Source organism: Leucoraja erinacea, chromosome 20 (genome assembly GCF_028641065.1).
Source record: "Leucoraja erinacea ecotype New England chromosome 20, Leri_hhj_1, whole genome shotgun sequence".
NCBI lineage: Eukaryota > Metazoa > Chordata > Chondrichthyes > Rajiformes > Rajidae > Leucoraja > Leucoraja erinaceus.
The window spans coordinates 26,805,095-26,819,595 of NC_073396.1; the positions used below are offsets into that span (position 1 = coordinate 26,805,095).

Below are 14,501 nucleotides of genomic sequence, written 5' to 3' on the forward strand. Positions count from 1 at the left end.
GCGCTGGTATCCCGTCAGTCTAGACAGGGCTGTAGTTAACCCGGTGAGACAGGCAGAGTTGAGCTGTGTGTGTGTGTGTGTGTGTGTGTGTGTGTGCGCATGCGCGCGTGGCCGCCAAAAAATTGTGTCCCCCGGTCCCCTCCATGTTTTGATAGCGAGTTCCGCTCTTGCTACGTTCTATGTTAAAATACAAATGTTTTTCTTTTGTTGCCTATTTCCTTCGCTCCATAAATACTGCCTCGCCCACTGGATTTCTCCAGCATTTTTGTCTACCTTTGTTTTTCTTTTCCTTTGTTGAGGACCTGCTGTACCGAGGATGAGATTGGATGAGATTGAGACGTTGCCCATCAGCAGGCAATGGGGGCCGGTTCGTCAAATTCCTGCGCGTGTGCAGCTTGGAATTAAGGGCAGGCGTGGCAGGATCGATCTCGGCCGGTTCTCCGCCGCTGTCCCGTCCCCTCCCGAGTAACCCCCCTCCCCCCCCGCAGGTGACCAGAGAGGTCGGCAGCAAAGATCCTCCGCTATAGGATCTTTGGTAGGGAGTCAGGCGGGCGCGGTGCCCCCAGGCCCACTGCCAGCGCAGAGAAGCACCGCTAAACCCAGTTCAACTCTGCCTGTCCCGCCAGGTGAGCCTACAGCCCTCCCTGGACTTGCGGGAAATATGGCCAGCGCGGAGAAGCAGCGCTGGTATCCCTTCAGTCTAGACAGGGCTGTAGTTAACCCGGTGAGACAGGCAGAGTTGAGCTGTGTGTGTGTGTGTGAGTGTGCGCATGCGCGCGTGGCCGCCAAAAAATTGTGTCCCCCCGGTCCCCTCCATGTTTTGATAGCGAGTTCCGCTCTTGCTACGTTATATGTTAAAATACAAATGTTTTTCTTTTGTTGCCTATTTCCTTCGCTCCATAAATACTGCCTCGCCCACTGGATTTCTCCAGCATTTTTGTCTACCTTTGTTTTTCTTTTCCTTTGTTTGAGGACCTGCTTTGTACAATAATGAGTGAGATTAGCTTTCAACATTGGGGAACAGTGCCCATCATGTTGCAAATATCCTCCCCAGCCGGTTCGTCAAATCCCTGAACAATAACTGCAGCTTTCTTAATTAATTGCAACCAATTACATTGGTGGAACCGAATAAATATTTCTCCCTATTGCAAGTCCTGTGCACACCTTGTATAATGAGGGTACAATTTATTACACGCAACCATGCTTAAGCAAACAGATGTGAGCCTAGTTAGGAGAATGTGGGAATAACAGCATCAAACCCCCACTGATTGTTTGCTTGGTGGTGTTTATGTTCCTATTAGAGCAATTAGACGGCATAAGCATTTTCAAAAACAGATGTTTGCCTTCGATCTATTCTCTGCCTCTGGGAAGACGCAGCGGGAGATGGGATTGAAGCGAAACTGTCCTCTCAAACTGAGTGAGAGTGGGGGGAGTGAGGCAAGTGCAACCGAATGTTGAACAACGCAGAGACCAAAGGCCCCTCCCATTCCTTCCCTACCCTTCTCCTTCACCAATTCCCATCCTACCCTTCCCCTCCTTATCAGGCCTCTTACCTTAGTCTAGAGATACAGCACAGAAACAGGCCCTTCGGCCCACCAAGTCTGCGCTAACCAGCGATCCCCGCACACTAGCCTACACACTGGGGACGGTTTTGCATTTGTACCAAGCCAACTTACCTAAAAACCTGTACATCTTTGGAGTGTGGAAACAGAAGATCTTGGAGCAAACCCACGCAGGTCACAAGGAGAACGTACAAACTCCATACAGACAGCACCCGTAGTCAGGATCGAACCCGGGTCACTGGTGCTGTAAGGCAGCAACTCTACCACTGCGCCACTGTGTTGCCCTTTTCCCTTCCCTTCCCTACCCATCTCCTTCCCTTCCCTTGGGAACTTGATAATCAATAGTTTCATGGTCATCATTGTAACTGCAAATTATTAGCTTGAACGTTTCAGCAATATCTATCTTAGCATCTTGCTCTTGATTTATTTAATTACTTAGATGTAAGCTCCCTCACTGTTCTGCTGGGATTCAAGCTCATGACTGAATCTCCAGTGTATAATTCTGGAATGCTAGATCCATAACACTTGTAGTCGGCGCAGCGGTAGAGTTGCTGCCTTACAGCGCCAGAGAACTGAGTTCGATCCTGCCTACGGGTGCTGTCTGTACAGACTTTGTACGTTCTCTCCGTGACCGCGTGGGTTTCCTCCGGATGCTCCGGTTTCCTCCCACATTCCAATGTCGTACAGGTTTGTAGATTAATTGGCTTCGGTAAAAATTGTAAATTGTCTCTAGTGTGTAGGGTAGTGTTAATGTGCGGGGATTGCTGGTCGGCATCGATTTGTCGGGCCAAAGGGCCTGTTTCCGTGCTGTATGTCTAACTAACGCATAGCAATGAGCCTTTCAGCCCAGCAACCCCATGCTGATCTCTTCTGCCCATCTATTCTAATCCCATTTGTCCACATTGTCTTTCTAACCTTTGCCTGTTCAAGTTCCTATCTAAATGCCTCTTCAACATGGCAATTGTACCTGAGTCCACTCTGGCAGCTTGTTCCAGATATCAATCGCTCTCATGTAAAATATCCACATCCCTCAGATAGCTACATTGTTGATTGCTTTCTGAATTGGTTGTCCTAGCAACCTCCACTTGAGATGTGGGTGCCAATCCTCTCAAACTTTGTTTCTTTTCAAGCTGGGCAGTGGAGCTTTGCACTGAAATGTCTAATTGTATAAAGTATAGTTTGTGTACAGTTATACATACAAGGACCTTACCGATCTGACCTGCCACCCCCTCCATATCTCATTGATAAATGAGCCATCTGCAATTTTTAGTTTAGTTTATAGATGCAGCGTGGAAACAGGCCCTTCGGCCCACCGAGTGGGGCTCATGTTGTTGACCACCCCGTGGTGAGCCCTGTCAACTGACTTCAGTCGGGCGAACGGCAACAAGCAGAGGCAGCAGCAGAAATGCATCAGTCATCGCTCTCCGAGCTCTTTAGGGCGGGCAACTGCGGATGTCGAACCGGATGACATCACCCTGCTGCGGACTTCTGCTGCCTCAAACGCAACAAGAAGAAGAAGGCCCACCAAGTCCGAGCCGACCAGCGATCCCCACACATTAACACTATCCTACACACACTAGGGCCAATTTACACACAGACCAAGCCAATTAACCTACGTACCTATAAGTCTTTGAAATGTGGGAGGAAACCAAGAAAAGATGACTCATGGGGAGAACATACAAACTCCATAAAGACAGCACCCACAGTTGTTGGTTTTAAATTTGTTTTTAAATTCAATAATGTAGTGTTATGTCCGACATGTTTGCTGGTCACACCTTTGCTCCTGAACCTTTGTAGTATCCTGCACTGAATGAGCAGAAATTCATAGGAAGGAACTGTAGATGCCGGTTTATACCGAAGACAGACATAGTGCTGGAGTAACTCAGCGGGTCAGGCAGCATCTCTGGAGAATGGGAATAGGCGACGACTCGGGTCAGGACATGGACAGGTACTTTGTACTGCTGAGTTACTCCAGCACTTTATATCTTAAACGTCACCTCGCCATGTTCTCCAGAGAAACTGCCCGACCTGCCGAGTTACTCCAGCACTTTGTGTCGTTTTATGGATTAACCAACATCTGCAGTTCTTTGTTTCTATATGTTGCAGCTTGTTAGGAATTTTAATTTGCATGTTTAGACTTTGGAGATACAGTGTAGAAACAGGCCCTTGGGCCAACTGAGTCCGCCCTAACCAACAACCACTTTGTACACTACCACTATCCTACACACTAGGGACAATTCACAATTCACAGAAGCCAATTACAGACAGAATGGCTGGTTGGTGAAGACTCAGTGGGCCGATGGGCCTGTTTTCGCGCGGTATTACTAAACTAAAACTAAATAATCATGCTACTGTTTTAAATCTGTCACCATTTCTTGTTGTTCTCTCTACAATACTTGCATTGGACTTGATTGCATTTAGTATTGTCTAATAGGTTTGGATAGCATCCAAAACAAAGCTTTTCACTGCACCCGAGTACACACAACAATGATAAACCTAAACCTAAACCTAATTCACACATCAGCTTCAGCATCAAAGTATCCTGGTTGGGATTCGCTGTAAAATGGACACATTAAACAATAACAATAACACAGATGCGTTTAATGTGCAAGCCAAAGAAATGAGACATCCATCCTTTCCTTTCCCCGTAAGCTTGCAATATATAAGATAAGAGACTTCTGGTTAAGAAGAGACATAGATCACAAGCTTAAAATGCAAAGAAACAATTGAATAGTTTAACTTGACTCACCACACCACTCATCCACCCAAGCGAAAGCTTGTCGATGCCCTATTAATAGAATATCCCTAATGACCTGAAAGAAGGAAAAAAACATTGAATAATATCATAGAAAATGTAGAAAATAGGTGCAGGAGGAGGCCATTTGGCCCTTTGACCCTGCACCTCCATTCATTGTGATCATGGCTGATCATCCACAATCAGTAGCCCGTGCCTGCCTTCTCCCCGTATCCCTTGATTCCGCTAGCCCCCAGAGCTCTATCTAACTCTCTTTTAAATTCATCCAGTGAAATGGCCTCAACTGCCCTCTGTGGCAGAGAATGCCACAAATTCACAACTCTCTGGGTGAAAACGTTTTTTCTCATCTCAGTTTTTAATGGCCTCCCCTTTATTCTTAGACTGTGGACCCTGGTTCTGGACTCACCCATCATTGGGGACATGTTAACCAACTTTGCCATTCATACCGACTCATATTACCATTTACTTCTTTGCTTGAACTTTGAAACCTCTCAACAACACCGATGAATAATAGTGAACAAAGGCTTTATTCAATGTGTACATTCTCTGTGACAAGTACAGATCTCAACACAAAGACCAGGGAAAGTGAATTTACAATTTACAAACTTGTCGGTTTTGGATAAAAATCAAAACAAATTGCAGATGGGGAGATTCTGAAATACAAAACAGATGACACATTGATGAGAGCAGCATAGTGGCTCAGCTGGTAGAGCTGCTATCTCACAGCGCCACAGACCTGAATTCGATCCTGTTTGTGTGTAGTTTTTGTACCTTCTCCCTATGACCACGTGGTTCCCTCCAGGTGCACTGGTTTCTCCCACATCCTCCCACAAAGTTAATTGGCCTCTGTGACTTGCCCCTAATGTATAGGGACTGGATGCAAAAGTGAGATAACATGGGAATTAGTATGAACGGGCAATCGACGGTCGGCATCGCCTGGAAGGGCCAAAGGGCCTGTTTCCATGCTGTATCTGGAGTAAAGATAAAATCAGAATTATCGTTTAATTGGCACTGTAAATTGACCCCCTAGTATGTAAGAGGTGGTTGCAAAAGTGGGACACAATAGAATGAGTGTGAATGAACGATCGATGGTGGGCGTGGACTTGGTGGGCCGAAGGGCCTGTTTCCAAGCTGTATCTTTCAGTCAATGAACCAAAAACAGAAAATACTCTAAACACACATCAGGCCAAGCAGCATCTGGAGAGATAGAGATGGAGATAGAGATGAGAGAGGATAGGAGATGGAGAGAGAGAGGAGATGAGAGAGAGAGAGAGAGAGAGAGAGAGAGAGAGAGAGAGAGAGAAGAGAGAGAGGGGAGAAAGAGATGGAGAGGGGGTGGTGGGGGAGAGGGAGAGGGAGAGGGAGAGGGAGAGGGAAGGAGAAAAAAAAGTGGAACTAGCAAAATGAGAAAACAAGTTGGTATTAACGCCCGGGTCCATAAATATCCTTGCAAAAAGATGCCAAATCCTAGCCAATGATGCAAAAACTAAAGAGCGAGAGAAATGAGTGCAGGAGTGTATAAATCTCTGCTGTGAAAGCGGGGCATGTTGGCTGCGGCTTCCCATGGATAAGCCCACTGTTAATCACAGTTAGAATATCATTTGTACCTGTCATGGGAACTGCATCAACATACTGACTTCATCACCTATACTGTATAGTATAGTCTATACAATACTCTACTATAGTCTATCAAAGACACAATGAGGATTTACTGAGTCACCCAGGGCACTAGATTCATCATCATTCACCAATTATCTGATATAATTACAGCCTAATGTATTGGGATCCTAGCACGCAAGGTCCCAGAAGACAGCTGTAAATCCATACCTGTGTCTCTCTGGTATACTTCCAATGAAATAGATTGCAATTTAAACAGAAATTCCATTTTTTTTCAGAGACAAAAGGAATGGCAGATGCTGGTTTACCAAAAATAAAAATGCTGGAGGAACTCAGTGGGTCAGGCAGCATCACTGGAGTACATGGATAAGATTGACTTGGAATCTAAACCCTGTTTCTCTCTCTCACTCTCTCTCTGCAAATGTTGCCTGACCTGATGTGTGTTTAGAGTATTTTCTGGTTTTCGATTATTTGGTTTAGTTTAGATATACAGCGTGGAAACGGGCCTTCAGCCCAATGAGTCAACGCCGACCCACGATCATCCATTCACACTAGTTCTATCCCACACACGAGGAATAATTGAGAGAAACCAATTAATCTACAAGCCTGCATGTCTTTGGAGTGTGGGACCAAACTGGAACATCATGAGAAAACCTACGTGGTCACCGAGAAAACGTACAAAATCCGGAAAGACGCCAATAGTCAGGTTCGAACCTGGGTCTCTGTCAGTGTAAGGCAGTAACTCTACCGCTGCGACACTGTGCCGTTTGATAGATTGAAAGGTACAATATGGGAACAGGCCCTTCGGCCCTTCGAGCCCATGCTGACCATCGATCCAGCCCATAGCCCCTTGTGCCTGGCTGAATTTTACCCTTGTTTATCAAAATTATTAAGAAAAAATAGCAAACAGTGGCGATGTGTAAAAAATAAGAATACATACCCTGAGTTGCTCCCAGGTGATAGGCAGGGCCTCTATGTCTATAATATGTGTGGTACCATTTCCATCATAATATGTGTGATGCCATTGACCATTTCCAGCTATTCTTTTCTGTTTTTACTTCAACATTCCCAACATTTGGGATTTTTTAACGTTTGGATCGTGATGATCCTCTCAGTCACTGAGGTGCTATTTTTAGTCATAGAGTGTGGAAAGAGGCCCTTCGGCCCAACTTGCCCACACCGCCCAACATGTCCCAGCTACACTAGTTCTTGGTGAGGTATTGACATGACTGACATGAAACTTAGAAAATAATCAATTCCTTTTTTATAAAGTGACTTTACATATCTTCATCAGTCTGAAGAAGGATCTCGACCCGAAACGTCACCTAGTCCTTCGCTCCATGGATGCTGCCTCACCCGCTGAGTTTCTCCAGCATTTTTGTCTACCTACATATGTTCATGTCTTTTTTACCCCCCTCTGTGCCCACGTGCATATCCCACTGCTCTCTGGTTAATTAAAGTACTTGAAGGTAATCCTTATAAATGGTATTGAAGGAAGCAGAAAACGGTGCAGTAACGGTGGCAATTATTGCAACGACTACCAATAATAGCAGGGTAATCTTTCCAGCAGTGAGTAGAGAGGACTTACACACACTCTACCTACATAAACTTGACTTGACTTAAAGCAATTGCAATTACATCCAGCAATTTTATTGTCAGAGACACAGCGCGGAAACAGCCTTTCAGCTCATCAAATCCACGCCGACCATCCACCGTCCGTATAATAGTTCTGCCTTATTCCACCTTGCATCCTACACTCTAGGGGCAATTTACACAAGTCAATTAACCTGCAAACCCGCACGTCTGTGGAGTGTAGGAGGAGACGGGAACACACAGAGAAAACACACGCGGTCACAGGGAGAACATACAAATTCCGTACAGACAGCACCCGTGGTCAGGATTGAGCCGCCCGCGGTCTCTGGTGCTATGAGGCAGCAGCTCTATCGCTGCACCACTGTGCCACCCCGATCTTTAGCCTTGATTGACATGGGGTAGAACATAGAGGAATACAGCATCGGAGCACTATGCCCATGCCACATGATGCCCAGTTAAATTATTCTCCTCTGATCCATATCCCTACATCATTCCTTGCATATCCATGTGCCTATCCAAACGCCCCCAAATGGCATTGTCACATCATGGAGCTTTTTTATGCTTAAAAGACGACAGTGAGAAAAGGGGGGACCTCATTGAAACTTACCAAATAGTGAAAGGCCTGGATAGAGTGAATGTGGAGAGGATGTTTCCACTAGTGCGAGAGTCTAGGACCAGAGGCCATAGCCTCAGAATAAAAGGACACACCTTTAGAAAGGAGATGAGGAGGAATTTCTTTAGTTAGAGGGTGGTGAATCTGTGGAACTCGTTGCCATAGACGGCTGTGGATCATTGGTTATTTTTAAGGCGGAGATTGACATATTCTTGATTAATACCGGTGTTAGGAGTTATGGATAGAAGGCAGGAGAATGGGGTTGAGAGGGAAAGATAGATCACCCATGATTGAATGGCTGAGTAGACTCAATGGGCCAAATGGCCTCATTCTGATCCTATGACTTATGAACCTCGGAATACTCCTGATGTGTAGGAAGGAACTGCAGATGCAGGGTTGTACCAAAGATAGACAAAAAATGCTGGAGTAATTATGAACTTATGAAGTAGGGACTAGGGTATGCAGGAAATGTCAAATCATGATGCTTCCGGTTAACAGGAGTATGGGACAGGCTTGATGAGTTGAGTAACTGCCTTGGTAATTTTATACCTTCATCATCGTGGTTAGTTCCTAAGTGCAACATGTTGCCCAACCAGCACCCCACTGCAGCCCAAGCAACAATAGATGCAAAATGTACTTTAAATGGGTACAATGGAAATAGATTGTGAGAGTGTGGCCCATGTAACATGCAGGGAGCAGCAAGTGTAGCCCACGATAGTGGCTGCTCCCTGAATCACTGGCTCAGGCAGATGCATGGGGAAATCAAGGCCAAAACACAGATTAAAAACTGCCTATGTCGATTGTACACAAAGTGCTGGAGGGACTCAGCGGGTCAGGCAGCGTCTGTGGAGGGAATGAGCAGGCGACGTTTTCGGTTGGGACCCTTCTTCAGACATTATATATGTGGTGTGGGGGGGGGGGGGGGGGGGGGGGGGGGGGGGGGGGGGGGGGGGGTAGAAAGCTTGAAAAGAAGAGGTAGGGGTGGGGCAAAGTCTGGCAAGTGATGGATGGATACAGGTGAGTGGGCGGGGGGGGGGGGGGGGGGGGGGGGGAAAGGAAATGTCCAGGTTTCTCTCCTCTACTATAGTCTGAAGAAGGGTCCCGACCCATAACATCGTCTGTCTATTCCCTCCACACATACTGCCTGACCCATGCGTTGCTCCAGCATTTTGTGTTTTGCTCCAGACTGCAGCATCAGCGGTTCCTTCTGTCTCTATGTCAATTATATCAATTAGTATCAAGGTCCCAAGTTTTGACTGGATTAAAGAGCTATTTTTATACTGTGACAAATGGCTGTAACACTAATAGTGTTTCTTTTAAAAATAGAAGAATAGATAGATAGGTTTAGCTAATGACTTCTCTTGTTGTTGAAGTAATTAATCTCTCAAAGAGGAGACAAATGCTAAGCTGAAGGAAAAATAGATTTTTTTAAATTTTGTGGCTTAAGTATAAAAAGCTCATAGATTTGCAAGGTTCAGTTAGTGGAAGTGACAGCTGCCATTCAATATAAACCAGGAGGTCAGTTTTGTGTAGCGATACAGTGCAGAAACAGGCCCTTCGGCCCACCGAGCCTGTGCCGACCAGCGATCCCGGTACATTAGCACTATCGTACAATTTACAATCGTTACAGAAGCCAATTAACCTACAAACTTTTTTCAAGAAGGAACTGCAGATGCTGGAAAACCGAAGGTAGACAAAAATGCTGGAGAAACTCAGCGGGTGAGGCAGCATCTATGGAGCGAAGGAAATAGGCAACGTTTCGGGTCCGAAACGTTGCCTATTTCCTTCGCTCCATAGATGCTGCCTCACCCCGCTGAGTATCTCCAGCATTTTTGTCTACCTTCGGCTAACCTGCAAACTTGTACATTTTTGTAGTGTGGGAGGAAAAGCATGGAAAACCCACCCAGTCACGGGCAGAACATACAAACTCCATAAGGACTACACCCATAGTCAAGATCAAACCCGAGTCTCATGCGCTGTAAGGCAGCAACCCTACCACTGCTCCACTGTGTCATCCCTAAGTTGACTCTGCAAGGATGGTAAACATGCATGGTTTGGCAATCCAGTGATTGTGGACAGTTATTGCAATTCTAACATTACAGCCAAGATAACTTAAATGAACATAGAGAACATAGAACAGTACAACTTAGCAACAGGCCCTGTGGCCCACAATGTCTGTACCAAACATGTTGCAAAGACCAACTATCATCTGCCTGCACATGATCCATATCCCTCCATTCTCTGCATATCCACGTGCCTGTCCAAAAGTCTCTTAAATGTCACTGATGTATCTGCCTCCACCACCACCCTTTGACAGCATGTTCACACTCATCACCCTTTGTGTAAAAAAAAACTTGCCCCACATATCTCCTTTGAACTTTGCCCCTCACACCTTAAACCTATGCCCTCGAGTATTTGATACTTCCATCCTAGGAAATAGGCTCGGACTGTCTCATCATTGTATATACTTCTATTAGGTCTCCCTTCAATCTCTGGCGTTCCAGAGAAAACAATCCAAGTCTGTCCAACCTCTTCTAATCTTCTAATCCAGGAGGCATAATTCTGGTAAACCACTGCTCCCTTTGCAAAGACTACATCCTTCCTGTAATGGGGCAACCAGAACTAAATGCAATATTCCAAGTGTGGCCTAACCAAAGTCCTAGAAAACTCATATTCAGTGGCCCATCCTTTGAAGGCAAGGATACCGTCTGCCTCTCATCTATGTTTGCTGTCAATTTCAGGGAGTTATGCACTTGGACCTCAAGTTCCTTCTGTACATAAAAACTGCTCAGGGTCATGCCATTAACTGTAGTCCATCCAACCTCTCCTTGTAGCTAATGCCCCCAGAAATCTTCCAGCGCAGGCTCTGATAATGAATAGAGGGCAAGATTCTGAACTCAGGGCAAGGCAATTCTCACCTAACCTGGGTGGCAACTGATGACATTCTATTTCCAAACCGCGTCATGTATTGGAGCAACCAGCAGGAGGCGCATTGTGCGTTCCAGAGTGTCCACATAAAATTCCCTTGGCTAAATGAAACATCGTCTGATCAGATTCGGGGGCAACCTTCTGAATTAGGGAATCACACAACCTTTCGAGAGTTGCAGTGTCATTCCACACGGAAGATAAGACACAAAATGCTGGAGTAACTCAGCGGGACAGACAGCATCTCTGGAGAGAAGGAACGGGTGACGTTTCGGGTCTTCAGACTGAGAGTCAAGGGAGAGGCAAAACGAGAACGAACATGTAACGTGTGAAAAGAATTGATCAAAGTAGATGCACAGAGGGGGAGCAGCGAGAGAGGGTGATGGAGAGAGGAGACATGGAAACTTCCATGCTGACTAAGATTTCCAGCTGAGCTTGACCTACCTGTGGACATTTGACCTATATCCCTCCAATCATTTCCTGTCCACGTACTTGTCCAAATGGCTTTTAAATGTTGTTATTGTACCTGCCTCTACTGTTTCCTCTGGCAGCTTGTCCCATACCCACCAAGTGCCCCACAGATCACTTTTAAAATCTTTCTCCTCTCACCTTAAATTGATGCCCTCTAGTTTTAGACTCTCCTACTCTGGGAAAAAGACTGTAACCACCCTTATGATTTTATAAATCTCTGCAAGGTCATTTACAAACTACGAGGTAGTTGAGGCAGGTATTATCGCAATGTTTAAGAAACATTTAGACGGGTGCAAGGATAGGATAGGTTTAGAGGAACATGGCCAAATGCAGGCAGGTGGGACGTGTAGATGGGACATGTTGGTCGGTGTGGGCAAATTGGGCCGAAGGGCTTATTCCATGCTATATGACTCTCTGACAACCTCCTACACCAGGGGAAAACGTCCCAGCCCTTTTCAGCCTCTCCTCAAGCCCTCCAGTTCCAGTAACACCCTTACAAAACTTTTCCGCAACCTTTCCACCTTAATGACATCCATCCCGTAACTATGCGACCAGAACTGTGCACAATACTCCAAGTGCAGTCTCATTCACGACTTGGACGTTTGCAACATGATGTCCCGACTCCTATTCTCAGTGTAGGAAAGGAACAGCCGATGCTGGTTTACAAAAATCCTCCCCGCCCACCGGCATTCCTTCCTCTGGCTTTACAATACGCAACTCTTCAATCCTTTTGTCTCACACCTTCTGCGCTTTTTTGTTTCCATTTCTAGCTTTTGACAAATCATCTGCCGATCAAACCCCTGCCGTACCTGTATTCATCTTGTTAGCTGTCATGCCGTGTCCTGCCCTGCTCTCTTCCAGTTTCCCCACCCCGCTATAATCAGTCTGAAGAAGAGTCCTGATCTGAGACCATGACCTACCCATCTTCTCCAGAGACGCTGCCTGACAAGCTAAGTTACTCCAGCACTTTGTCTCTTTTTTTCCACCTATACACTGTGACCTGACGATGATGGCAGGAGCATCAAAGTACCTATACCCCTAGCTCTTTGTGTTCTACAACACTTTCTGGGGCCCTACCATTAAAAGTGTAAGTCCTGGCCTGGTTTAACTTTGGGCGCTACTGCCTCACAGCGCCACAGCGCTACTGCCTCACAGCGCCAGAGACCCAGTTCCATCCTGACTAAGGTTGGTTGCTGTCTGTCTGGAGCTTGTACCTTCTCCCTGTGACCATGTGGGTTTTCTCCGGGTGCTCTGGTTTCCTCTCACATTCCAAAGACACGCGGGTTTATAGGTTAATTGGCTTCTGTGAATTGTTCCCAGTAGGTAGGATAGAACTGGTGTATGGGTAATTGTTGGTCGGCGCAGACTTGGTGGGTCGAGGAGCCTGTTTCCATGCTCTAACTCTAAACTAAGAGCTGCTCTGACAGCTCGTTCCGTTTATATACAGCGACGTCTTTATGAAAAAGTTTGGCCTCTTAGGTTCCTTTGTAATCACTTCCCTCTCATCTTCAACCTATGTCCTCGGGTTCTTGATTCCATTACTCTGGGTCATAAAAGGGATGGGAAAGATATCTTAAGAATGCAGGCCTCCCTTTCTTTCATTCTGTGCAGTATCAGAGTTGTAAAACTGTGTTAACTAAGGCAGAACAGTTGGCATCTCCCAACAAGCATAAGATGGACACACACAAATTGCTGGAGTAACTCGGCAGGTCAGGCAGCAATTCTGGAGAACATGGATAGGTAGCGTTTCTGGTCGTGACCCTTCTTCAAGCTGATTGTCGTGGGTTGAGGGGAGGAAGGGTGGCACAGTAGCGCAGCGCCAGAGACCTGGGTTCAATCCTGACTACGGGTGCTCTCTGTACGGAGTTTATACGTTCTCCCCATGACCCGCGTGGGTTTTCCCCATGATCTTCGGTTTCCTCCCACACTCCAAAGATGTACAGGTTTGTCGGTTAATTGGCTTGGTGTACATGTAGAATTGTCCCTAGCGTGTGTGTGTAGCATTGTGTTAATGTGTGAAGGTGGCTGGTCGATGCGGACTCGGTGGGCCGAAGGGCCTGTTTCTGCACCGTATCACTAAACTAAACTAAAGTTTGGAAGCGAGAAAAAAAAGGGGCCGGCAACAGATGAACTCAGGCAAAGAGGTTCCCTGATAGGCTGATTGTTGGCTAGTGACGGTGTGAGCCCAAGAGGGGTACATCATTGCGAACCGTCAAACTGGTTAACGGGCTGGGGTGGAGGGGGGGGGGGGGGGAGTGGGGGGGGGGGGGGGGGGGGGGGGGGGAGGTGCTTGTAGAATCAGACGATAGTTTACTGTGCGGCTTCTACTGGTGAGGTTGCACGTCAGAGGAACAGGACTTAAGCGTTACACATTCTCAAACAGTGACTGATCAGAAATGATTCCAGCTGAGTTCACTGTGTTTGCACACATCCTTCCTGCATGCACTCATTTGGATAAAATCCCTATAAATTCCCAGAATAGTATGACACAAGAAAAAAGAAACATGGCCTCTCAAAATCTGCTTTGTCATTAAAACAGGATCATGGCCGATCTACCCTGGGCCTCAACCCCTCTTCTGTGCCATAGTCTCAGAATAAAAGGATGCACCTTTAGAAAGGAGATGAGGAGGCATTTCTTTAGTCAGAGTGTAGTGTTCATCACCACTGACGGCTGTGGAGTCCGTCATTGGGTGTTTTTTAAAGCAGAGTTATTACGTATTTTTGGTTACGGGGAGAAGGCAGGAGAATGGGGCTTAGAGGGAAAGATAGATCAGCCACGATTGAATGGCGGGGCAGACTCGATCAACCAAATGGCCCAATTCTGCTCCGATGACATTTGAACATATTCGCCTTCAATCCTTTGAATTTTCAAACATTTATCCACCTTCATTGTAAATGGTTCTAATAATCTAACCACCCCCCCCCCCCCCACCACACACACACACACACACACACACACACACAC

General features: G+C 46.3%; 1 protein-coding gene across 1 annotated transcript in view; it reads right to left on the reverse strand.

The window, feature by feature from the left end:
• Nucleotides 1-14,501, reverse strand: part of LOC129707002 (cytoplasmic phosphatidylinositol transfer protein 1-like) — a 164,349-nt gene that overhangs the window by 26,558 nt on the left and 123,290 nt on the right. Inside the window, exon 9 of the mRNA XM_055651711.1 lies at nucleotides 4,312-4,375. Coding sequence (XP_055507686.1) covers nucleotides 4,312-4,375 — 64 coding nt within the window. The remainder of the gene's footprint in view (nucleotides 1-4,311; nucleotides 4,376-14,501) is intronic.